The sequence below is a fragment of the Phaenicophaeus curvirostris genome, chromosome 2 (assembly GCF_032191515.1).
Source record: "Phaenicophaeus curvirostris isolate KB17595 chromosome 2, BPBGC_Pcur_1.0, whole genome shotgun sequence".
In the NCBI taxonomy this organism is placed as follows: domain Eukaryota; kingdom Metazoa; phylum Chordata; class Aves; order Cuculiformes; family Cuculidae; genus Phaenicophaeus; species Phaenicophaeus curvirostris.
The window spans coordinates 70,223,660-70,251,217 of record NC_091393.1 but is presented as its reverse complement, the minus strand read 5'-3'; the positions used below and the strand labels follow the sequence as shown (position 1 = coordinate 70,251,217).

Sequence of the window (27,558 nt, the reverse complement as noted above, 5' to 3'; positions counted from 1 at the left end):
TTGAGTAACTATTTTTACGGGTTATCGATCTATCTGAGAATTTTGAATGCTTGAGGCTAACAATACCAATATTCGTAAAAACTGAATATGTAAGGAAACTGCTGTGGTTTGCATACATTTGCATACATTTTATTTTAAAATATCCTTTAGAGTTTTCTAATTTTCCTATTCACCTGTGAAAACAGGACTTAGAGAGTTTTGGACTCTGTGTTTATTTCTCTGTGTCACTCACTTTCTAATAACTTTTAACTGTGGTGTTTAGTTTCGATTTAATTTGGTAGAGCAGTAAAGACCTCAAAACCAATTATTTTTCCTTGAGTTTCATTAAAACCAATCCTGGCGCAGGGAGGCGTAAACTTGTGTCTTCAGCAAAGAAGAGGCTGACATGTGAGTTCTGTATGCCTTTAGCAGCTGTCATGTGTGCACTCGTGGAAGGCTGGTTGGCATTTATACGATTTGGACTAACAGCAAGACAGAGCGTGCTTTTCTTCTTCATAATCGGGAGACAGAGGAAGAAAAGAGGGCATTGCTGCTGCGTTCTCCTGATTTGGCATGGGAAGGAGTGCTCTACTCACCCTTGGCACTCGAGGGTCCTCAGGGTAGTCTTATGTCTGACTGCTGTGAACTCCTGTTCTGCTGCTGCTCATTTATACCCTCCTGGCATTCAGAACATTTCATCTTGTTTCTCTGTGGCAATAAAATAAACCCCACATTTTTTTAATTTTAAGGTTTTCCCTTTTATTTTGCTGGTTGCTTTAATATCACTGAATTTTTAGAAGGGTTAAAACTGGTTTTCACATAACTTTGTCTTTCTCTATTGAGCAAAAATTCTTGTTCATGGAAGTATGTATAAAGCTAGGGAACTTTTGAAGAGATCAGAGATGCAACTGTTCATTGATCTGTTTACCTGAAAACAGAAAGCTAGCTCATTGATAGATTGGGCACTCCCTGAAGCAGATCAATGTCTGTTTTTCTACCTATTTGTAGACTAAAAGAAGATTAAGTGTGTGAAGAAACATCCCACAATGAAAATGGGAGCTCCTTAGTCTTTTAAATTATACTTCCTCAGTACTGTGATTTTGTTTTGAAGGAAGTTGTCTTAAGTTTTCTATAGCATGGTTGTATATTGATAAGAAGTAGATGAAAGAATTAAAAGTAGACTATGCTTAGATCTTAACAAGTGAAGTGATCATGGTAATTTCCCTAGAGTCGCCTAATACCAGTTTTTCCACTTCTCCCCAAACTCAAACCAAAAGCATACGTGAGCCTGGACTTAGCTATCTAAGCCCAGTCAATGCGTAAGTGTGTCATGGGGATTTATCTGTAACCTTTAAATCTGAAAATCGGTGACAAGGATGTGGTGACTAGGTAGAATACATCTACATCCCAACTCAGCCTATAATGAAATACAATATACTCTATAGAAGGTCATGCCTATAACAGCGTAACATGAAGCAGAAAAGTGGTGCATTGACAGCTGTATCTAGAAAGTTGTATAGCATCAGTCCAATTCAGACTTAATATGTTGATCCTAAAATTTCATGACAGATTAATATTATGCTTACCAGGGAATTGCTACCAGTATTACAAACTTCTGAGGGCAATGGAACAAAAGCTGACCATTGCCAACTTTATGTGCCCCATATCTGATGAACTACTGAGGTTTCAAAGTAAACAAACTTTAGGTTTGCTTTTCTCCTTAAAGTGTTTTCTGGTTTTCACCCAGTATGTGATTGTAGTGTATGCGCTCGGTGTTGCACTACTATTCAGCTAAATGGCATCGTAATTTATTACCACTGACTCTGTTGTTGTTGTTTAACTTTATATTTTGACAGTTTTTAAAGTCTCATTTAAAACTCCTGATGTGTTTACTTTCTGGTTTAATAATACCTTATCGTCAGAACATAGTTTGATAAATGTGTAGTACAATAATATTATATTGGTATTGTTTGTAGCAATAATAAAGTATACTCTGACTAAATATATCTGTTTCTGAGGATTCTGGTTGAAGTTTGAGTTGCACTAAGCCAATCTTTAATTCTGTTTAATGTAATATTCATTGGCAGCTTAGCGCTACTGAAAATGGCTAAACCACCCAGTGATTCTCAGACTTTTTGGGTTCAGCCCCTGACATCCTGAGAGGGAGGATTCACAGCAGCTGCTACTTGCAGTATTGCATAAATGGCTGTGTACTCATCATATGGACCTCTTAAATACCCTGCTTTTCTCCATAGTCCTCAGAGGCTGCTCGCCACTGTAGCCCAGGGCAAGCACTCCTATCACCCTCTTATACCTCTCCTCTCTTCTTGTGTGTTAGTACCCCTGTACGTTTCTTGCAAATGAATTCAGTCTCTCTGTAGGTATGTTGTTCAGACGATTCATACCAGAACTACAAAGTTGTGATGACTGTACTTCTAGACTATAAAGTCCGATATTGCCATTTACTCCTTCCCTGCATTGGATATAAAGTTAAAGACTTCATTTTAAAGGAAGAAAATAAAGAAAAAAAAAGTTAAATTGTATTTTGCCAAAAATATGAATGATTTTTCATATTTCTTTCAGGTTCGTTCATTTTCCAAAATTGTGTACTGTGGCTTTCTGTTTTTGAGAGCCTTGACTGTTTCCTCATAATTACCTAAACAACAATTTCCTCTCTTAATTCAGACCTACTTCTTCTGCATTTTGTTTCTCAGGATGAAGTGGCTCATACACTCACTGAAAGCAGAGTATTGAAAAACACAAGACACCCTTTTTTAACTGTAAGTGTTAGTATTTTAAGTATCTTGTACCTATGATTTACTTTATCAGAATATGTATTTAAGAGGTTAGAAATAAATTTGCTAGTAATTTTGTAAAGTTTAATTGCGCTGAAAACAAATTTAATTGTAAAATGTAATGGTTGTATGATTTTTGTGTGTGAACACTTTGATAGAAATTATTGATTTCATATAGTGTCAGGTAAATAGATTTTTTGCCAAGAAAAATTAAGTAAGAATTAAAAAAATAGTAAAAATAACTGTTTATTCCACATAACTAGCCCATGGAGCAACAGAAAATTAACATGTTGTATGTTAAGATAGGGAAAAAATTATGGGGTTTTTTGTATCAAAATATCAGAGTATAACATGGAAGCTTTCCTATTTAGAAAATAACAGATCACCCCATTAGAAAGCAGAGGATTGTATTTACATTGCTTGGCCAAAATATTCTTTCAAATTCTGTCAAGAGAAATGACATCTCCAAAATTTTCTTATATTTGGGTGTAAAGGTAAGTAGGGGTAGGTATAATGCCAATCAAATTGTGCAATAGTGTCCCTGCAGTTGTATCTTTATATCTTTTTGATATTATTAAACAAATATTTTAGGGAGGCATGCAGTATTTAATTCGCACGTGTCTCCTTATTATCTTGTTGTGTTTAGTTCTACTACATTTCATTTATTTTAGGCCAAACCAACATCTGCAGATTTTCTTTCTTATCATTTTTCCAGTCAAAATCAATTCAACACGGATAAGTAAAAAATTTGAATTAAGATAATAGCGATTACATATAAATTTAAAATTGTAATAAATAAACATACTCCGGCGGCATTCAGTGTTTTTAACATTGCATATTACGTGAAACTAGACAGTTCTTCCTTTGGAAGTGAAAGGCTGGAGGTTATGATCACTTTTAAGATTTTATTTGGGAAAAATTAAAAAGAATATGGTAATCTCTCTTCATGGGCATTGTGGAAGTAGATGTCATAAAATATGATGAGTGAGAATAGCTGGTACCGTATATGGCAGTAAGAAATGCAATAGGAAATTGTGTATTTTAGTAAGTATTTAGTATTTTATTGTAATAAGCGTGTTGTTTTCATTTCAGTGGCCATGTGCCAGAGATGAAGGTTTTTGTGTTAATTCATCTCAAACTCCAGATAGGAAGTTACAATTTTAATTACTTCCAAAGTTCACACCAAATCAGAATTGCCTGCTTAATAGGATATTAAATTTTGTTACAGTTTAAGTGCAAGAATTGCATTAATACAAGATGATAATTGTTTTGGTTTTGCTGTTTTCTTTGCAAGTCCTTGAAATATTCCTTCCAGACAAAGGATCGTTTGTGTTTTGTGATGGAGTATGTTAATGGAGGAGAGGTAAGTTTAAAAAAAGATGTTTTGCACTTGTAATAGTAATACTGTCACTGGGTAACACTTTAAAAGTTACATTTTTCCTTGCCTTTTTTGCTTTCTAGTATCTGTGGAGGTTTTTTTTGTGAATTTTAAAAATAGTTTTATTTAAAAAAAGTAAACATTTTATATGTATTGCATCAAAAGTAGTTTCTATTCTTGAAAAGTTAGACTACTGTACCTTGAAAGATAATGTTACGGTAGAGAAATAATTACAAATAACTTGCTTATAACTTTCTACCAGCATGTTCTGTCATGAAACAGTCATAATTTAGCACAAACAAGCAACACCAATGTTGGCTAGTTTCGCTTTTGTCCTAACGTGAAATATGTGCTCTTTTGTTTGCTGTAGCCATTGCAAATACCTATGAGAAAACATTGGAATGTTTATATATTTCTTTATTTCTGTTCCCTTCGTTTGCTGTGTACTCTGGTAGTAAGTGCTAAACTTATTACAGTGTTGTCCTCCAGCTGTTTACTGAAGAATGGAATAACAAAACCCATACCTGTCATATGGAATTAAAGAGAAATGCAATGTAAGAGAGGTTTTATCTACCTTTTAGGTGCAGTTTGCTATTCAGACTGTATCTCATTACAATATGGACTAGGGTTTTTAACTTGTTTTGTGGACTGTGCGCTGCACAGTAACTTTAAAGGACCAAATGTTTCCACTAGCTGTTTTTATTAGAAAACTTTCTTCATTCAGGAATTGTTGCAGCACAACATGATGTTTTGCATTATCTGTTTGCTGTGCTCTCATACAGTAAAGCCATCTTCAACTATAATGCCTGAGCACCCCTAGAGTGCCTGTCTTGCATTCATAGCTCTGGTAATTTCTGGCACCAGTCTGAGGTGCATTTACATCCTAACTTCTCCACAGCCATCCTCTACTAGCCATGGCTGAGCATGGGTTCTCATACGGGAGGGTGGCTTGCTTAACTCAGTATGTATAAACCTGTTCTGGGGCATCACAGGTGTTGAATCATTTTGGCTAGTTGGACCAGACACAAAAATCTCCCTCAACAGTCATGGGATAACTTTGACGTTCAGATAGCTTATCTGAGATCCAGTGTCACCAATATTAAGTCCATGCTACCTACAACAAGTTTTAAAAGTGATGCCTTATCACCTAGCTAATTCTTAGTTTTCTCTGTGTAGGACCTTACTGCATTTCTGTAATCTCAAGGGATGCACATTGAAAGTACTTTTTTCACATCAGCCAGTTGCTCCTTTTTCAAAAGATACCTTTCTATCCTATTTGAATGCAGAGCAGAGGCCACAGAGAATGGTTTTGATTCCTTTCTCAAGACTAAGTGTACTCTGACTCTGTTTTGATCACACTTGTATCTTGCATTCTTCTGCAATGAGTGGTGCACCTTCATGGCAAATGCCACCAACACCTTGTGTTAAGGGTTTCTCGGTGGCAGCCTGCTTTTGCTTATTGGGATTTGAAAGATTGCAATGCACTTTGCAAAGATTGGGTTGCGTTTCTCCAGGTATGATGCTCTTGTTTGTCAATGTTTCTAATGTTTTTTGCTGTTGGTTCCCTAATTCAGCAAAGCTAACTGTAAATTTCTGCCATGGTGGGAAATAATTGCCTTTCAGAGTAGGCAGTATTCTTTGAAGAAACTCTTTGATTTGCTTACGTGCTTCTCTGTGATTAGAGATCTGGAATAGTAAGTTGGACAAACTGTCCTTTTTAAATGGAAAACCTTTACTCTTAATAAACTTTCCTATAAATTTCAGACTTTAGTCACTGCCTGCTAAGAAACACAAAGGACTCAATATTTGTAAAATATCCTTGTTCTTACTCAGGACTACTGAAAGTAAATGGCAGAAGTTAAGTTAGCTTTTGTCTCTTTCCGCTTCCCTCTACTGTTCTTTCTGTGTTTCATTTCCCTACAATAGTTTTTCACCGCTGAAGGTGCTGAAAACTCATATTTTAATTGTATCCTTCCAGGAGGATATTGACTGTAGCAGTATGATGTTGCATTTGATTCTCTCCAGAGATCTACTGCCTTCCGTGTGTTTCTGTTTAAAATTCCTTTAGGTTAAAGATTTCGTTTTAGTTGAACAGTTGTGCCTGAGTCAATCGCTTGGGAATTTTTGCAGATTCTTTCAGGATCACATTACTCAAACAGTCTTCTGAATGAAGGAGTTCTTGAAATTTGAGTTCTTGACTCTCACCCAGGTGAAAGTAAAAAAATGCCGCAATTTAGGTTTCTGCATTACTAGAGTAGTAAAAACTGTAGTCAGTACTAGGAGTCTTCAATTCCTGTGGTTAGAAAGGAGAAGATCACAGGAGGGGTCACTGAATTTCATTCTGGAGGAGAAATTGTGTTAAAATAATTCTGAACAAGAATCTTCTATACCAGCTATAAATATAGATCTCTGTTGAATTTAATATCCAGCCAGAATAGTAGCAATTTGTCTTTGCCCTACCTTGGCTATGTAATTTCAAATTAGTTAAGCTCAGTTAATAAGGGAACACATTATAATGAAAATGTAATTGCATCTGGTTTTTATGTGTGTGTTTTTTTACAATGTTGAAAGTGTTACTGTATAAAAGTTCTCTTTTGATTTCTTTTAAAAAAGAAAGTTTATTCTGTAGCTAAATATGTTAAAGCAAAACATTAGAGAAGTTTTTAAACCAAATTATTTGGATGGAAATACTGAATACATTTTTGTTATTCTGACAATTTTCACAGTTAATTTTCTGCTGCTTAAAGGCCCAATCTTGAAATTTTTGTTGTGGACTGGAAATTTTTTCTTTTTTAATGTTTCTGTTAGACTCTCTGGATGGAATGTTTAGCAATGTCTATTGAGCATAAACTATGTTGCAGTATAAAGCTAGAAGGATAGTTCTAACATTGATTACATCTCAATACCTTTATTATACTGAAGGAATTACATGTAAGTGGCATTAAGACATTGAAATTTGATTTTAGAAAAATACCCCAACTATCTGGCTTAGTTAAGATGACCAAATTCCGTTATCAAGACTTTGAAATGCACATTTTATGAGTGTGTGGTAAAAGTACATGCAGTATTGTGTGATAAATTGTGTTCTTTACTTTGATCCAGAATATAGAATGTTCATGTAAATATTTTAAAATAAATAAAACATAACTGTTTATAGACAAACAAGTCCTACTTTAAAGAAAACAAACACCTTGATTTTTGTACTTTTTTGCTGTCTTTGTCCTCTGAACATTTTGGAAAAAAAATATGTAAGGCTATACTGATGGTTTTCCTGCTAGTATTGATTTGCCTATACCCTTCCTCCTGTGACTGCAGTGTGTTAGTAGTACATAACAGTATTCTCCCAACACCCAGGCCACACAGAATGGTGTAAACTGTGGTATAAAAAAAATAATGTTCTAAATTGTTTGGGAATAATTTCGGAGTGTTTGTTTCCCATTTTTTATTTCTGCTGTTTTGCTTTAAAAGTTTAAAAGCTTTAGAAATTAAATCTATTACATAAATTACTTTGCAGAGTACACTGTTTCAGCTGACTAATAAGTTGATTAACTGCCTTGCTTTGCACTTTCAGGATAATTTCAAATTCTGTACTTTGTTACCAACTTAATTGATAATTATCTGTATAATAAAATCAGACTCTAAAATTTGTTCAGATGGTTTCTCCACAGCAGAATTCTGAATCTCTGTTCCACTTGGCATTTTTTTTTCCCACAGCTCTTACTTCAGTTCATTAAGCGAGAAAAGACTAAACAGTTCATTGCAATTGAACAAGTGCTATTACTGTCTAAAAAAAATACAGAGGATTTACAGCCTATCTAATGAAAAATAACTGAATATTGTAGTAAGCCTTGTCATTTTTATCTCAGTCATGTCCTATGTTGTTTTCCTAAACTCATAAGTAAATGAGAGAATGTTCTTTAGCCTAAAATTATGTTAACACAAAGTTATTATAACACAAAATAAAGGTGCTGTATTTCTTGGGGTATAGTGTGTGCCTAGAAGCCATATAATGTCTGAAACAGTAAGGAAATAATTCAGAACTTCAAGACTGCAAATGCTTTGCGAAAGAGTCAAATTAACTGTCAAAGATAAAATGCATTTAACTGCAGAGCTGATCAAGCCCAATATATAACAGTGAGAGTGTGACATGACTTCCAGCGTGCCAAACAGGTCACTAGCCTGTGTAGAAGTTCAGCATATCGATTGATGTAAGGTTATGTCTTTTATATATTTCGATATTTGGATCTGCAGTTGACTATACTTGTATGTTTGATCTTTGTTTTTATTTGTTAAATTTTTTCCATTTTTTTTTTAATTACAAAAAACCCTATGGCAACATTGTTGTTCAGTTTTTAAATAAAGAAATATCAGGAAATGTGTAGCTCCAGTCCTCACTGTAGCTATAGCACCCTCATGTATGCCATCAGATATTTTATGTGCAAAATGGCTTGCTTTGTGCCAAAGTGATTTCTATTGCGATTCCAATGACTTTATAGCACATATTTAATAACTGTAAATCAACAAATTGTGCAACTGTGGAAAGCTTTTTTTCATAACCTTACATCAGATTTCTTCTTTTTCTGCTCTGACTTAATAAATCTAATCTTTGTGTTCTTACAATTGGTAATAGAGCCTGGTCATGTAATTATTCCAAAATAGTGAACCAACAAAATAATTAGCTGAAAATAACGCTGTAATCTCACTGAAATTGATTTTTCTGTTAAAATTTTCAAGTTTGCTTTAGTACCTTAGGAAATATTTTGGGTGTATGGGTTCATTTTTAACGTGCATTTTTATAGCATTGTTCATTCAGAACTAGCATGTATGGTTTGATGACAACTCTGCTATGTGCTATAATAATGTAAAGACTGCTTATTGAAGAGTGACTGTAGCGTCACATATAATGTCAAAATAAACTGACTTGGAAACTCAGTCTCTTTGGCAAACACAGAACTATTGCTAATTATTTCTAGCTGCTCATTTTTCTTTAGAATTAGTATTTTGAATGAATATCAAGAATATTTTGTTGGGAAAAAAAACATTAAGGAAAATATTTTTTTTTATATTAACCTGTGAGTTCATTAGCTCAAATTCAAAGTGGGACACTTTTTTATGGAGACTAATACATCTGTTGCTGACAAGTATCCTAGCACTTCAGAATTTTCTAAGACTTTTCTGCCTGACTACTGGATTAGTCTTTCATACAGAAAATTGCAATAGTCCTTTTGCGTAGATGTGAACTGGAGTTTATACTATAAAGTTTTGGCATGCGTTTGCTACATCTGTGCATTAATAAGTGATCTAAAAGTTGGCCTTTTTTTTTTTTACTTAGAGTCCATCCAAACAAATAAAACTTAAAATGAGTGACATTAACTTATTATTTACAAGAGACCACAAAACAGACATAAATGCATGAATTACATAAATTTTGTATTTTGCTTTACTTGGATAAAGATTTAGCTAGTGCTGTTGGTTTCCTCTTTGAAGCTTGCAAAAATGTGTGGAAAAGACCTTACAAGTTGAGAAATATATTTATTCTTTTCCCAATTGTATAATATACCTGGCAATTTGTGAGGGCAGACTTAGCTGCTTAGCCTGTATGAGTGTTCTGTTTACATTGGCAATTAAGCAGTCCTCAGTACAGAATGCATGTTACTACAGAGAGGGCTGATGTCACCGTCAGGAGTTGGTGCTTAAACAAGGAAACAGCAGCAGGAGCAATGAAAATACCTACAAAATAATGATCTTTCTTGTCAAGCAGGTATTCCATTTTTATACAGGGTGTCTTGAGAATTCAGAAAGAAAGTGAAAGGGCAGTGCAGATACAATGAACAAATAAGAAATTTAAATCATACAGCAGTTTCTGTTTTCTGTGAAGTCCCTGCTTATACAAAGATGTGCTGTCAAAAGGCTCTAGTTAGTGGAAGGTTTGTTTAAGTTCAGAAGAAAGTAATACACATTTTTTGGAGCACAAATCTCAGAAAAGAGGTCGACCTCTAGTCATTTGACTTTTTAAATTACATTTTGAGAAGTCCACACACTGAAAATAGCTGCAGCAATTCTTACACTGTTCCATGCCATGTAAGCAGTGTAGTTGTCCTGCAAATGTAAAGTAGGATGTGGTAATGACATACTAATCATGTTACTGTTATTTTGGTGTTTGGATTCAGGTGTGTTGGTTTTTTTGTTTTTTTTTTCTGAACTGACCATGGCATTTTGGAATTCTCATCTACTTGAGGTCTTTAGAAGTGAAAATAAAAGCTCCACATTGTTGTTATGGATTTCCTTGTCTATATTTAATTTAGAAATGATCACATTTTCTGTATTTCTGTTTTATTGATTTTTAGCTTGTAAACCAAAAACCTCGTAACTTGGGCAGGTGGCCCATTTGGTTGGTCTTCAGCAGAATACAGAAACATACTCACTAACCTTTCTTATAGGGCTTTCATGAGCTTTCCTAACAAATAAATTAAATTAGCCATTTTAGAGAGCATTTGAATTAAATAGCCCAAACCTACTATTTTTAGGTATTATTCCAGGTTCGGGGGGTGGTGTTTTATCCAATAAGATGCTGGCCTTGGAGGGTATAATCTTACACATTTTCTTTGCACTGAAATTACTGACAATACATAATGACTAATTTTTCACTTCGGTTGAAAAAGTGTCTGCAAACTGCTGTGACTTATAAAGGATTAAACAAAAGACAAAACCAGCAAAGAAATGTTTTCATTTTAGCAAAGAAATACACTACATACTTATATGCCTTTTTATAAGCCCTAAGCAGTTGTTGATTTGCTTTTTCTTGTAACGTTGCTAGCAGTATGAAGGTGCTGATTTTGTAAAATTCCAGCTTACCTGTTTAGTCAAAGTCTGTGGAAGAACTAGACTTTTTAAAGTTCAAAGATAAGTAACTAAATTATTGAAAAACTTAAGGCAGAACCAAAATCTGGGTAGGTCAAAATGGTATTTCTCAGTGGCTTAAAATAAAACTCCAAGCAAGTGGTGGAGAGGGAAGTACAGAATTATACTACTGCATATTTTTTTTTCTTCTGTTAACTGAAGGTTAAATGAGTAGCAAGCAGAATGCCTTAAACAAGATTGGTATATTGATTAAAACGCTGATTTAACAGCTCGCTTTCTCCCTTTGGAAACCTGGAAAAGATAAGCCAGCTGCTGTCTAAGAGTGCTGAATGTCCACTGAGAGTACACTATCTATCATCACAATATGGTGATGAGAGGTGTTTTATGTTTGTGTTAATTTCCCCCACTAAATCAGTAATTATTACAATCCTGTCCCTGCTGTTTACCCTGCAGCTGTTTTTCCATTTGTCGAGAGAGCGGGTGTTCTCAGAGGACCGCACACGCTTCTATGGTGCAGAAATTGTCTCTGCCCTGGACTATCTGCATTCTGGGAAGATTGTGTACCGTGATCTCAAGGTAAAAAAAAAATTAAAAAAAAAAAGTAATCAAATTTTTGTTTTTGCAGAGACTATTGGGACAAACACAAAGTAATTATCAAGTTGCACTATTCAGAGTTAAGGGGAAAAAAAAAAATCTGTGTTCAGTTTTAAGTTCTGTGTGTGCTGAAGGAAGCAATGATACAGTAATCTATAGATAGATACATTGCTTGACTTTATGTTGATTAAAAAAAGAAACAGCATACCTTAGTGGCAGCAGGTGACGGAGACTGAAACTTCTCTCATCCTTTTTTCCTCCCATTACTTATAGCTTAACTTGGATTGCAACGCAAATCTCAGATATAATTCTCAATGTCCCCAAACCAGGGAAAAGAGGAATTGGGACAATGTAACTGCGATCTCATAATCTCAGCAGAGAGTTATGTTCTTGCATGATTTGAAAACATTTAAAACACTTCAAAGTACTTCAATAGGAAAGAAATTTCAGCCTTAATTTAAAAATTATTTTGTCTTTTATGTCTTGGGAAAGATTTGTTATACAGGAATGCAGTTTGTCTTAGGTTTTCTTGCATGTACAGTTCTATATGCTCTGTTGCTTGAAGCTTCTTTTATACTATGCTGCAGGGATGCTGTGGCACAGTATGACCATGTTCTATGGAAAATAACCTCTGATTTAAACAGGAACATTTTGTAACCTATGTGGGAGGTACCTCTGAATTCCACAACAAGACTAGTTTATTTCTGTGAAAAGCCCCTAACTTTTTTTGTGGAGGAAATTATGCTTTCCCGTTATGCATGTGCAGTAGTGGAGTTCATTTGTGGACTCCTTTGTACAGGAACTGAGGAGAAAGGAGGCAATGGTAGGAAAGTTCTGCTCAGGGAGGCAGACAGAAAACAAAATACTGGGTTAAGTGTAGCAGAATCTGTTGTAATAACACAGCATACTGCGACATCTTGCAAAAATATGGAATTGTCTGGTCAAGTAATGATAAGTCATGATTTTTTTTGTTTAAATTTCAAATAATAAAGAAAGAGGAATTTGACTTCATAATTCCTTCATTACTGGTGTTGTCTACTTTCTATCTTCTTTGTATGACGCTGTTAGACTCAACAGGAAATATATACCTTTGAATTGTATTCCAGGCTTTATCCAGACTTAGGAAGACAGGGCTATGATTGTTCTTTATTGGTATTTTCATTGCTTGCCTTACAATAAGGAAAAAAACCACTTTTTTGTGGAGAAAAGCTGTTCAGAAGTATGTTTTTCTTGTTTTCAGTGGTGTCTGTATTTAAACTAATTAGAAGCTTTTGTGAAAGTGATGTTAGCCATGTTTTTGAGATAGTCCACAGTAAATATTGCAGTAATTTTTATTTCTATTCTTTAAGTACTTCATAACAGGCTGTATTTTTTTCACATTTCAAAGAAAGGATCATGTATTTAAAAACCAATGTATAGCGTACACATACACCTATTCAAGAACAGTGTCCTTTGCAAGTGTACAAGGAAAAATTTACGTCAGGGTTTTCATTTTGCCAGTAGTTTCTCCCCAATTTTTCTCTGTTATTGAAAATGCTGTGGAAGATGCAGATATTTTAAGTATTTATTTTGAAAGAATGGGACATGGATATACACTAGCTATTTCATGACAGTATAGTAAGTAAAATGAATCTTGGTTAATGAAGGTGGTGTAACAGTGAAGGAAATCTATGAAGTCTTGCCAAGTGACAATCATGCTTGTAGCCTTGAATTAGCTGATATATCTTGAGAATATTTTAAAAAATATTTTACTTTCTTTCTGTGGAATATGCACCAAACTTGTAAAACTTCCGAATGAAAAAACCATGCTTTGATTGACCTGGGATTTACTGTTGTAAACTATATTGTAGTGTTAGAAAACTATTGAAATTGTATAAAAGTAAACAATGTTAAATGCTGTAATATAATATATGCTGTATTTTGTTTTCTAAATTTCAGCAAGCAATAACTCTGTACCTTTTTAAAAAAAAATTTGATGTAATGTATCAGCCTATCCTGTTAAGAAATACTAAGGGAACATTTTTTTCCCCAACACACAGTTAGAAAATCTAATGTTGGATAAAGATGGACACATAAAAATTACAGATTTTGGACTTTGCAAAGAAGGAATCACAGATGCAGCAACTATGAAAACATTCTGTGGTACTCCAGAATACCTGGCGCCTGAGGTATGATTTAGAATATACTCTTGTAATACAGTACAAAAATTTTCTTTTTTGTTTAATTCTAGACTATGGTGTTTGTGTGCTGAAAACTCCCCATTGTAGTAAAGAACTAATAGTCTGCCCTATGAATACTATTGTTGCTCAGAATTGTACATGCTAATTTTCTTTTTGGTGATTGTATGTATATTGATGCTGTGCTTCTTAGTGTTTAAAAAAGCCTCTAACATGCATTTTCCATCTCATATTTGCCTTTCTCTGTTAAAGTTTTTATCTTCCAATGATTTCTTCAAAAATAATCTTCCATCTGTCTGTCACTTGGAACATATGATTCTGCTTAACTGAGTTGTATATTTAGTGTTTATATAGCCTGAGTGGAGGCGAGGGGGAATAGGAAGGTACTGAATTTGCTGGGTTTTACATGAACTTCTCAGCTGCAGGAAATTGAAAGGAAGTTGAAATTCTAGATATTTCTGCTAAAAACAGTTGAGTGTATTAACCTCAGAACTGAGGTGGGCACCACAACTAGCCATTTCCTACTATGTACACAGAAGTGGTGTCCCAGAGCGTGCCACCCCACCTTTACCATTAGCTAAGAGCTTGGAATGCCAGATGTCAGACTTCTTGAGGACTGATAAAAAGATGTTACCTTCACAGCTCTGGTTTGGCCACTTAAGAATCTGCTGTGGAAGTTCAAGTCACCCAATTTAAACAAGCAAGTTTAGATTTTCTTTCTCTGTTTTTTTTTTTTATTATTATTATTTTTTATTTTGAACCTTGTATTTAATTAAGGGATGTCAAGGAAACTGGTTCACGTCACCTTCTGAATACTGCTGGCTGGAGATGAAGCTTTTAGGATGGTCAGATTTGCAGGTTTGGAAGTCTTCCTGTTTGGAGGTCTCTCTTAGAACAACTTCGAAGTCTTCTCCAATTTGCACTCAGGGAGCAAACTGAAACTGCTGATAGTTGGTTATAAGTTAATATGTTACATAGAGTTAATGAAACCATTCTGGATCATAGCAAGATCTTTTGATACATTCTTTTTCTCAAAATATAAAGGAAACATCAGTATTCTTAGGAGCCACTGACTCTTTCTTCATCCATCTGGTTCCATATTCCTTCATTCTTTCAGCAGTGAAGGAATCTCAGCAGTCATGCTCTCACATTGCAGGGTTGAAGAAACTAAATAATTTCATTTGGTTAAGTGTATTCATTTCAGCTGTTTGGCGAGCCAGCTTGCTGTAGCTGTGAAGACAAACTCATTGATCTCTTTGTAGAATCCCGTCCATCGTTTCCAAGGGAGACTTGGATGCAAATCATTGCTATCATCATTGGTAATTTCTGACATCTCCTTTGTGTTTAGTGCTGGAATGCTCAGCCATTGCCTTTGTTTAAGGACTCCAGAAGTATTCTTACTCTGTTTTAAATCTTTCATGGCTACTTAGAAGAATTTGCAGATTTGCCTGTTTGGCTTGGTACAGTGGCCATTCTTGTGTGTGATGCACATAGAATTTGTCCCAGTAAGGAGAAGAACACAAGGGATGATACCACAGGTTACTTGATCCAGTTTGCCTTTTTGTTCTCTAGTAGTCTCACTCCACTTCTGCACTTCCCATTATGAGTATTTTCGGAGACACACCCTGCACAAATCTGTCTTGAGGGAAATGGACCCTTCGTTAACGCTGGGTACCACAGAGCTCATTCCCTTTTACCTCAGAGATTAAGGGTTTAGTGAAAGCAACCTAGACAGGTTACTTATATGGTGTAAGAAGACTCAGTACCTTTATCCACACGTTCATATTTAAATGGTGAAGTTAGCAGTATATGGGCACCATTGCAAAAAGTAAAATTTCCCTTTGTACTCTCTGCTGCTACAATAGCATATACCAGTGCATTGGCTGGATAGTTGCTCACCTGAGACAATTGTAGTAGTAAAGGAAAATAATTGTCACTGTCAAATAGCAGGGTTTATATATGCTTGCAGTACAAATGTACATATTTGGTCACAATTCTTGTAGAATGATTAAGTAGCTTTTTATTTATGAAATTATATTTTTGAGAATGATTTGGTTATCTGATAAATACTGAAATTCCTTTATCATTTGAGGAAGAACTAATGCCAGCCTCTTTTTTTTTTATGTAAGTGTAGTGGTAATACTTAATATTTCCCTGTGCTCTAAGAATCTGCTGTATTCTCCCATTTGAAAGGTATAAAATATTCTATAATTTCTCATTCTGTAGTAATTTTTCAGGAAGAAGAGACTGTTTCTTAGGAGCTTGTTTCCATTATTATCCTTCAAAGTCAGCCATCACATTACAGGTCATTGTGGTGTCAGAGAATAAACATAGATCCAATGAGAAAAAGATTATTTGTGATCCCATTTAGGAAACACAGATGTACTCTTGATTATTTTCAGGAAAAAAAACCACAAAATGTTTCTTGTGCAGTTTTGCAGTGGCAAAGGCAGGACAGACCATGTGTCTTCTCTAGACAGTATCACGTTCTTAATAAAGAAAGAATAAAACCAAGAAAGTACTTGTACTTGTAAATGTACCTGTGAGACATTTAAAAGCAGTTTGGATTTTGATAGTTTTCAGTTGATCTTCAAGGATCAAAGGCCTGCTAATAAAGATACAGACCTCTGCAGACGGTCTTGAATAGAACATCCAGGAAATGAAGCTACTTGGGCAGAGAAATAAAAGTTCTTGCAGATCTGATTATTTGTAAGTGTAACTTCTTATATGAGATTGCAGTTTCTGGCTCTCTGTGTTTTAAGTTCAAGTTCTTAGGACTAAGTGCACAGTCTTAGTTGTAGCAGGGTACTAAGTTTTAGCATCACAAAAGATACAAGTTTAAATATTAGAAATTAATTTTGAAGCTTTTAATCTTCATCATAACAAGAGAGAAGATTTTTTGGCTGTGAACAAATCTGTAAGGGATGATAAAATGACTCTTCGTAGATGTAGATGATGGATGGTACTTAGGTGTATTCTAATAACAGGGAAAATGGTAGGACCGCAGTAAGTTTTATTAGTGTAAAAGTGTAGACAGATGGATAAATGTGTTCCTATAAGAACAAGTGGTTTTGTTTTTAAAAAAATATAGCAAGACCAGTTCAGTATAGTTTGTGCAGTTACTATCACTTAAAAAGTGTGTGACGGTAAATAAGACCAGAGTAGGTTTGTAGCCTTTGTTCATAGACATGAGAAGATTTGTATCTCTTATAACTTACTTTAAAATGAGACCAGTGGAGATGAAGGAAATATTGAGATAAGTTGCACAGTGTGTTTTTGGCCAGTATTTTTTTTTTGATCTTTCTTTTAGAAATGGTAGTGGAAGAGATCATATGTGATCAATTATTTCCCTGAGTTTTATCTCAGAGAAATGAAAGGTAAAACTCTTTTATCAAGAAGCAACTGCTGTCTTTTCTCACTTTTCACTTAATTTTTTACTTAAAGCTTTTCTTTTTGGGAAGAATATAGCTTTGATGTAGGGGTGACCCAAATTCTAGAACTTGGCCATTGAAGTTCAGGGGTTGAATTTCAGTGAGGGGAAGCATGTTACCAGGTACTGTAGGCACAGTTATAGCAAGACAAAGCATTTTTTCCATGTTTACAGGAATTGAAGTTGAATTTTCCAAGAATGTTGTGGCATATGCAGATTTTAAAATGTTGCAGTAAAGGCAGAAAAATCATTTTGTCATTGGTGCAACTATACATGTATTTCATTCTTTTAATATTTGCTTATGTTGGATCAAGATATTTGCTAAAGGCAATTTTGTAAATTTTTGGACTGAGAATACGATGATGACCTACCGCATAGCTCATCTGATTTGAATTGATACTAAGTTATATATTCACAGATGGAACCACAGAAACGCACTGAGGCAGGCTAGCATGGAAATTGATGTTTTCAGGTTCTGCAGGCATCATAGCAAAGCAGTGGTTTTGACAGGGATTTTAATGTAGACAGAAGTTGCAATGTGAATGTTACAGAAGAGCTTCTTTGGGCGTGGGGAAAAGTAGAAAGGTGCTTGTTAGCAAAGAACTTCATGGATGTAGCCCACGTCATGGATAAACTGAGGCAAGCCAATTGAGAGAGATTGCCTAAGCGGAGGATGGAAAAAGGTCAACGTGTTATGCTACAGAAAAAAATGAAGATGCATGGGTAATACGGCCAAGGCATTTTTCTGTTTTTCATTTTCTTTTTTGTCTTTTTAATGGAAGAGAGAAAAGAATTTGAGTAAGATAACAAGTAGGATAGCAAGGGAGGTTAAGAGCAGGTAAAAGGAATTCCTGAAATTAATCAAATTACCTCACAGGCAGGCCAGAAAACAGTTTAGAGATGAAAAAGTTTTTCTTCTGGGAAAAATACGGTTGTGGTCAGGAAAGAGAGTTTGGACTGAAGGCAGTTATGTTATTTTGCTAGTTTTCTCTAAATAGAAACCAATAGAATGTTTTGCAGAGAGACACAAAAGGTAGAAGAAATTGATGTGCAAAGTAAAATGAAGAGGATCTTGCTTGAGAGTTGTTTGGTTAGAAATATAAAGAAACTGAAGGATAGAATGATTTTTGTCATGGTTTATGCCGTTTCCTTTTTATCTTCTTTTCCTTTGAATTTCATTTGAATGTAAAGATAATCGAGACATCAAAGTAATGTGCTTTTTGAAATTCTATGCAACTCTTTTATAAATAATAGCTATGTGCCATTATTTTCCAACTCTAAAATTACTGGGTAGAATACGTAAATAGAGGAAAAGGAAATTTTTTGAAAATGACACAAATTAAAGAAAGCAGCTGTTAAGATGTTGCCAGGTGGCATCTGCAATCACATATACTTTAAGACCAGTATGGACTTCTAGGAGTTGGAGCAATACTGTGAAGAGAGGCAGTGGAAAAGAAACTTTGTTAGGCTTGGTCTTTCATCGTGCTCAGGAGAGCAGGTTATCACATTTGATTAACTCTGGTGAGCATAAATGAAGATTGTTGGTGGTGATTTGGATTTCTTTGGGGTGGGAGAGTAGCTTCTGTTATTGGATTCTTTTTATTTTCTTCACTCCCATTAATTCTTTTTCTTAGAGGAAGGATGATGAGACATTCCACAGAATTGTCTGTGTTGGTATAAATATTTTGGTATTCTGGTTCATAATGGTTTTACTAAAGACCTGAGAGGGCTGTAGTGGTGCTCGAACAAAACAAAGAATTTCAGATATGAAATTCTCTTCAATTGAGGTTAATAAATTTTTGAAGGGTGGGAGGTACGTTCTTTTTTTTCTCTAGCTTTCAACCTGTTTTTTTTTTACTTTTCACACGAAAACTGTATTAAGAAGAGCATTTGCAAGCAGAAATGGTGTGCTGAAGCATGATAGAGTTCTGGAAACATACCTCCACCGTTTGGCTTTTACGTCCTGTTGGCAATTTCCAGCTACTTTGCACCTAGAAGCAGTTATTTACTTTGCACCTAGAAGCTGCATTGTAAAGAAAACACATTGCATTTCTATGCATTTCTGCCCTTGTCTTTGCTTCTCCAGCATTACCATGAAATTTCATACATCCTTGTAATAATGAGAGTCCTTTATTCTAAATCCTGTGGCAGCTTGGAAGAGAAGACATAGGCTGTGACTGTCCAGAAGTAGGCTCCTTGTAGCATCTTATCCTGTGCCTCAGGCAACATTGTACAGACAGACTCAGTCAAGATGGATGTGTGAACTTGTGTGGATGTATTTCTGGGTTTTAGTCCTCTCTTTGAATATAATCTTTTTAGTGCCGAGCTAATTATGTAGTCTCAGTTTTACTGTTGAGTTAGAGTACCTGATCAACTTTCCAACTGTAAAACAGTTTGAAAATCAAATGTAGCTTACATGCAAGACCCAACAAAATTAGAAGTGTTAAGTACGTTTTGGCAGTTCACTTTTATTATGCCCAGTCCTCAAATGTACCAGCAGACAATCATCTGAATGTTAGTTATTTTTCACATGCTTATGTGATCACACAAAAAGTACATGCTAAAAAGAAGCAGATGGTGACAGATGGGGAAGGTTGAATAAGGTGGTTTTGGAAACCTAGAAAAATGCACTTCTGTAATAGTGTAAAAATAAAAATTCTTTAATCGCCAAGTTAGAATGAACAAAATAGTGTGCCCCCCCCCATCCCTCAAAAAAACCCAAAAAACCAAACCCACCCAGGGAAACTTTACTGATAAAAAGAAATGGAACCCTGTGAGTGTTGCATTTATATTTAGGAAAGTACGTTAAATAGTGTTGTTTTATCCAAGGATAGAACATTATATTTTATAAACCAGAGACTTCGAAAGGTGGTAGTTTTATTCTTTCTTTCTTTTAAAATGGTGTATTCAAATCAATTGTGTCCCATGCTCAAAGAATACTATCAGAAGGGTCATTCTGTAGTGTCATGTATTGGTAGTGCTGGAGATGGTGGCAATATTTTCTTCTGATGTCAGAAGAAAGATTTTAACCCTCTTATTACAGTAGTAAATAAATTACATGTGTAATGACGATACTCATGACTACAGCTAATGTGTAACAGGCAGCATTACCTGTGTCATACAGGCAAATGTAAAGCTAAGTAAGTAGAATCGATATAATCAACAAAAAAATGTAATCTTTTTTGGACAACCCCATCCAGGGGCCTGCTTAGCAATGAGGATTGAAGATTTGCTGATTTATTTGCATTAGTCTAAACTTTCAAATCTATTGAGTTACATAAACAAAAAAAATTATTAAAAAAATAAATAATGAGGTGTATTTTATTGCATAAAATAAAAATTATCTAATGAATATTTCATTGCTAATTGTTCTGCCAACACTAATGCCGTAATTATTTTTTCTTTTTATATTCGAGTAGGTGTTTAACTTAAGTTATGGTATAAGACGTTACTGGTTCCTGATGAGGCAGAATGCTTTGCTTTTGATTGTTGGCTTTTGCTTCAAACCAAAAAGCCCCAACTTCTGGTAACTTGTAGACATTTTCCTGAAAATATAGCTATTTTACTCAGTACTCAAACACTGTAGTTATGTTGTGCTTTGCTTAACTAATTTTCTTTTGGCTTCAAACAGATAGTTCAAGTTTATTTACTCCTTGTTTACCTAGATGCTTCATGCACAATCTGATTCTTAGTGGAGGCACAATAGATTTTATTTTACCTGTGGAAATGTGGTTTAGTGTTGGCATGTGCTCTTGAACAGCTGTCTGTTGGATATTTGGCTACATTGTATTTCTGAGTGAGGACCAGTGGGGGGTGTGAGGAAGAATAACATCTATGCCTGAAAAATATTTTTTCTTCTGATGTATGGGAGATTCACAATATGGAATTTTCTCTTTACAGTAGGATTCCAAGTACCAAATTATTATTTCACATTGAAAGCAAATGGAAATGCAAAAACGTTGTTTTTTTTTTTAATCTTGAAATGCTAGCGCCTCTTGGAAATTAAAATGTGTTCTTTTTTCTGTTTTGTTATCATTTATTAAATTTTGGTGTAGCACATTGTGTTGTCTTATGCTCCTAAGTCATCAAAAATACTAGTGATTTGAGTTTGGGTGTGTTTGTCTGCTTGGCATTGCCAGCAGGGCCCTGAGGTGAACATGATGGAATGTGGACAAGGCAGGGTATCCAGACTAGAACACCATTTATGGGCAACAACCAGTATCTAGATCCAGGCATGGAGAGCATTCAGATTGGAGTATGAAAGTGTTGCTCAGTTACACATACAGAAGAGTTGCTGCAACAGCGGATAAATGAATCATAGAATCATAGAATAACCAGGTTGGAAGAGACCCACCGGATCATTGAGTCCAACCATTCCTATCAAACACTAAACCATGCCCCTTAGCACCTCGTCCGCCCGTGCCTTAAACACCTCCAGGGAAGGTGACTCAACCACCTCCCTGGGTAGCCTGTTCCAGTGCCCAAGAGTTAGGCTTTCTCCTGAAGGCAGATAACCAATGATGTAACAAGAATATGAATTTTCATGCAATCTGGTTCATCTCACCAGACACAAAAACTAATTGTCCACATGCAGTATCAGACTTCTCAAGGGGAAAAATGTTACAAATATGCAAAAATAATAAACAAAAGACTGGAAAACAGATTAGCTCCACACTGCCCATGAATAAACTGTATTCAAACCAGAACTTTAAAGCAGAGAGCAATTTTCTAATAAACCACACATGTTTTGTAAAACAAATAAGTATGACAATTCTTACAAAGACTGTCTCAATAACATGCTTAAAGCTTTTTTTCATTAATTTTCATTTAATCACTGCAAACATTATTTCCATCTCAGCAAAAGCCTTTAGTTTTTCTGAGAGTAATGAAGCATAAGCAAAAGCTGAACAAATGCTGTTTAACATCAGTAAAAATTCAAAATAATTTCAGGAAGAATGAGCAACCAAAAAGAAATATCACAGTATTATCATTATTTATTACTCCTTACACATCTTGCATCTTATGACAGTGCATGTTATGGAGACTACTGCTAGTGCAGTGATAATACAGATGTGAACAAGTCTGCAGTTTTTCTTCCAATGGGAGAGTCAGTGGAGTTGTAAGAGAAATGCCACCTTTCTGTAGACTGAAGTAATCTTTTGCTTCTATTTGTTGCTGTCTATGAAATGTGTCTGTTAATTCTAGAACGGTGTTAATTTAGCTTTCTGTTTGGTTGTGAGGGGTTTTTTTTGTACATTACATAGTTTTTACTTTGAGGGGTCTTTTTAATATGATATAGTTGTTCTCTTGGGGTTTTTTTGTTTGTTTTGATTTATTTTTTTGTGGGTTTTTTTATGGAGTTTTTTTTCTTTTTTTGAATTGCTGGGGTTGCCATTCACTTCTTACAGTCCTTTGTTAGATACTTTTTCCATGCAGAATAGCTTAACTTTTTTGTTTGTTTGTTTTAGATTTTTAACTCGTACTGAAGTAGGAGGTTAACTGCATTATTTACTATTGCATGTTGTTTACTCTAATAGCCTTTGCTTAATTCACATTTATACCAGAGTGTACCATATCTGATGCAGCAGAATGTGTGCCAGCAAATGAGAAAAATCTTAGTTTGCTAATTTTTGGAAGGTTACATTAAAAAAAAAAAAAAAGAGGGTTAAGAAAAAAATACCCACAAAAATTAAAGCAGTGGAAAATATAAGCAATAACAGAAAACTTCCTTCCTTTACTTAATTCTCAGGTATCCATTTTCCAGGTTATCTATAACCTTGGCATTTTGTCTTCTCAGCTCTGCATAATGAAAGCAATCAGTATTCACTCAATTGGGTTTTTTTAGTATTGACCCAGCAATACTTTCTGTTCATAACAAGATACAGTTATAGTAACTAAATTTATATAATACTTGGCAAACATACCTTTTGCAGGAAAGATTTTTATACATTTGGGTAAAAGTGTTTCTATAAAGAAATGTGTGTTACCTTTGTCCATTAGTGTTTGATTACAAATTTTCTCATGGTTGCAGTTGTTACCGCAATTTATAGAAAGTTCTAGCAAATATACTTTTTAACTTTTGTTGAATAATACGTGGGTGAATATTTGTTAGCAGACCAACAACTGTAGCAATAAAAATATGTGAAGGGTTACCAGGTATGCTTAAGGAACATACACTCCACCTGAACTGTAAGGTTAATTGAAAACAGTTTTTTCCCCTTAAATTAACAGTACATTGGTGTATCCAAGTTCTCAGTTTTCTTTCACAACATAGGTGTGCAGACAGTTTGTTTAGATGTTTAAATATTTTCCCATCTGTTCTGTCAAAATTATTGATTGAGCAACAAGCTATTTGCAATGTCCTATCAGAAAGTCTATATCTAATGTATTGAGAGAAATCATAACCGAATCAAAAATATGATTTCTTTTCCAATAAGTTGCCTTGGTTATCTACCACAAAGTATGAAAATTGTATTTTGATATTGTTGTTTTATAGATACCCAATGCGGACAATCCTTTGTAGAAGATTGACTGACAGTGAGTTAAATGAAGCCTTTCATGCTCAGGATTATTGCTTAATTTGTCTCTGTTTGTAGAGTCCAGAGGTTTCAGCAACTAACTACGTTTTAGAGGTTTGTAGGAAGGGACAGATCTTACTTGTGTGAATTTCTGCAGTGTAACGAAAAACTTGCAGAGGCTGCTCATCAGGGATGTTTCAAGAAAATGCAGTACAAACAGAATTAAGAGTTTTTCTACACTAAGCTTAGTTTGTGTCTGAGGCAGTTACAGCTTGTCCAGTGTTCTGTGATTAGGGAAGGATCAGAGATTCCTAGTTTCACTGAAGACAAGGGGAAATACGTGGTTGACTTAAGATGGTTACTTCACCTGTTATACTGCTGGCTAACCTCCTAAAAAAATTGTTTACACAGAATCTTGTAAAAGCACTGCATTTGTTTGTATTGACTTCTTTTTGGTGAGCTCATTTAATTGCCTGCTTCCTAAATCTCTGCCCCAAGCCCTTGTAGATAAGAGTTTGCAGATGTGTCTCAGGCTGCTGCCTCCCAGAAAACTTTCAGCTCTAGCTACTGAAGAAGTAAAAAGCTTATATAATGAAAGATATCTTTTTTTTTCACCATAAAAATGAAATGGACATAAGTTCTGTGGACTGTATGTTAGGCTTTTAAAGGACTGAAACTTCTAAAGCAAAGGACACCTGGAGATATATTGACTGATAAATCTAAAGATTAAAATTTACAATCCCAGGTGAACGAGGGGTGGAAATCTCTTTAATGGATTTTGTTTTCTGGGAAAGAGGAAACTGCCAGTGGTACTTATGATTTTTATTAATATTTTTTAATCCAAGACACTGGACTTTTCAGCAGTGGACAGTAGTATCAGAAGATTGGGGTTTTTTGTCAATAAAAGCAAATACAAGAAGATTTTTTATTTTCTGAAGTTACATGTCGGCAAATTAATTCCTATATGTGAGGGGCAAACACAAGCAAATTACTACAATCTTAGTAGCCCTGCAGTGTCTTTGTGTTGCCTTAGTCATCACAAAGGCAAATATTAATATATTACTTTACCATAGATGCCAAAATGCTTGTGCCCTTTACGATGATTCTAGTGAGCCTGCTTGAAGGGACTGGGTTGTTAGGATGGATTTGTGGGTCTTTATAGGAGGAACAAGAATTGGCTGGAGATGATGGAGGAGGCTTTTAATGGCAGCATATGAAGTCCAAGAGATCAGACTTTCTACGGTGTCTGTGCCTGGCCACGTGCTTAGGCTGGCATTCCACGTAAACTGGGATACTCCACAAATACTGGAGGGAAAGCAATAGCAGTCCTCACAGCCTAAGGAGGCATTCCTAAAAGTAGGTATGTATCTCAGTATAGGCAAAAGATTGAAGTATTCATAGGGTAAAAGCCTGCAGCTGTGTGTAATGTTCATTTCAACGCTGAGCTGAAGCTTTCTTGACCTACACACAGTATAACTAAAACCAAATCTCTTAAACCTCTCAAAACTCTCAAATCTCTCAAGAATTGTTTGGAAGTGATTCTGTAATGCTGGGGCAGTGTTCATAAACATGTTCTCGTGCTTGCCCTAATTGTATGGATTTGGTCGTAGGAGCTGCTGGATTCCAGCACTTCCATTGATTTGTCACAGTCTACAAATCCTGGAGTTTCTTAACACCGTGAGGAGCACAAATGACTTAAAGAAAATAATTGTGTGTATTTACTGTGAATGCATTATGCACAATTTTATTACATTTATATTAAAATAAGTTGAGATGCATTTTGCTTTATTTACGCTATTTTCAGGCTGTTTTGCTTTTGCCTAAATGAAACCCTTTTAATGCTCTTGCTTGTCTGGCTGGCTGTAAACCAGGTATTTAAACAAAAATAAAGAGTTGCCAGTTTTGCCAGCTGGGGATGAGAACCCGGCTGGTGATATGTGGGTTCGGGAGGCAGTTAATCCAGCTTTTATGCTTTTTTATGATTTTATGTAAAAAGAGGTTAAAAATCACATTTGGCTCTTTCTTTGTACCACTGTTTTGTTGCTGTTATGGGAATGCAGTAAAAGGTTGCTCATACTTTTTATTATTATTAGGTAAAGTCCTGCATAAATTAGGTAAAGCCCCAGATACAGTTTGGCCATGTGATTTGCCTTGTTCAGCGAATGATAGGTTTTTATCTTCGTAGTGCCTTCTTTTATAAATCACACCTGCAAACCACACCTCAACTTCCTTGTACAAAGAATCTACCACTGCCTGACAGTTTTATGTATTTTACTGGCTTCAAAAGAAAGGAGTAGCTCACTGTACAAATAGGAGAAAAGGTAATGGTGCTAATAGAGCAAGTAGAAAAATATATAATGCTTTTATTCTGTGGCAGAAGAAACAGTGATTTAAAGACAAGCATCACAGATTTCATATACAATTTTTCAGCAAATAGCTTGCAATATGCTCAATCTCATAAAACATTTAATTAATTTTAAAATGCAGGAATTATTTTAGTTAGTTTTGTCATGTGTATTTACTCAGAAAATTTGTTGTATTTTACACTTTCCAAAATTTCACCCTCTATTTGGAAATATCAGTGATGTAACGAGTCCGTGTGTTTTGGCACAGTTGCAAATCGTATGTGTTAATGTGTTAATATTTATGATTTTTTAATCTTATATACACAAGAGGGATTTGTAATACACTTCTTTTCATCATGTTTCTACTACTAATCCTTAAGGACAGTCAAAACTAGGATATGAGTGCATTAATTACTGTGGGATTGTCAAAATTGCCATACTTGATCAGACTGCATTTTGTTTTTGCTGAGAGCATGTACCAAATACTTCAGAAGAGAGCTGGATTTGCTAGGGGAGAAAAAGGAGAGGCAGATCAATTAGCTCAACTTCCCTTGTTGGGACTGGATAGGGTAGTGCATGTGTCCTGTGATGTGACCACAGCCACTTAGTGACCCAGATGGGTAAGGACTGTGTCTGCTCTTGCTTCATGGGAACTTGTGGGAAGTCATATTACACTTTTTAGACAATCACAAGGTAATGTACTCATGGGAAAAGGTTATTTTTCATCTATTAGAGGTTACCTTACCTTGTTTGTTAAAGCCTGAAGCCTACACATCACCAAATTTTCACCACTGTATCTGTATGACTGTTCCTATCGGTCTTTTGGGGGATATCACAGAATCGTAGAGTCATTTCGGTTGGAAAAGACTTTTAAGATCATCAAGTCCTAAACCTGGCACTGCCAAGCCCACCACTAAACCATGCCCCTAAGCACCACATCTACAAGTCTCTTGAACACCTCCACGGATGGTGACTCAACCACTTCCCTGGGCAGCGTGTTACAATGCTTGACAACCCTTTTGATAAAGTAATATTGATGTAATATCTAGTTTAAACTTCCCCTTGTGTAACTTGAGGCCATTCCCTCTCATCCTGTGATTTGCTACTTGGGAGAAGAGACCAACGCCTACCTTGCTACAACCTCCTTTCGGATAGTTGTAAAAAATAATCAAGTCTCCCCTCCTTCTCCAAACAAAACAACCCCAGTTCCTTCATCTGCTCCTCTTAAGACTTGTGGTCCAGACCCTTCACCAGCTTCATTGCCCTTCTCTGGATATGCCCCAGCACCTCAATGTCCTTCTTTTAGCGAGGGGCCCACGGTATTTGAGGTGTGACCTCCCCAGTGCTGAGTACAGGGGGACAATTACATCCTTAGTCCTGCTCACCACGCTGTTTCTGATAAAAGGCAGGATGCTACTGGCCTTCTGGACCACCTGGGCACACTGCTGACTCCTATTCATTCAGCTGTCAACCAACCCTCC

The 27,558-nt window shown here is 35.4% G+C and overlaps 1 protein-coding gene across 1 annotated transcript in view; it reads left to right on the top strand.

Moving 5' to 3' along the window:
- AKT3 (AKT serine/threonine kinase 3) overlaps positions 1 to 27,558 on the top strand; it is a 150,795-nt gene that overhangs the window by 99,508 nt on the left and 23,729 nt on the right. The window contains exons 7-10 of the mRNA XM_069852420.1: positions 2,694 to 2,759; positions 4,069 to 4,137; positions 11,467 to 11,589; positions 13,647 to 13,775. Of these exons, the coding sequence (XP_069708521.1) occupies positions 2,694 to 2,759; positions 4,069 to 4,137; positions 11,467 to 11,589; positions 13,647 to 13,775 (387 nt within the window). The remainder of the gene's footprint in view (positions 1 to 2,693; positions 2,760 to 4,068; positions 4,138 to 11,466; positions 11,590 to 13,646; positions 13,776 to 27,558) is intronic.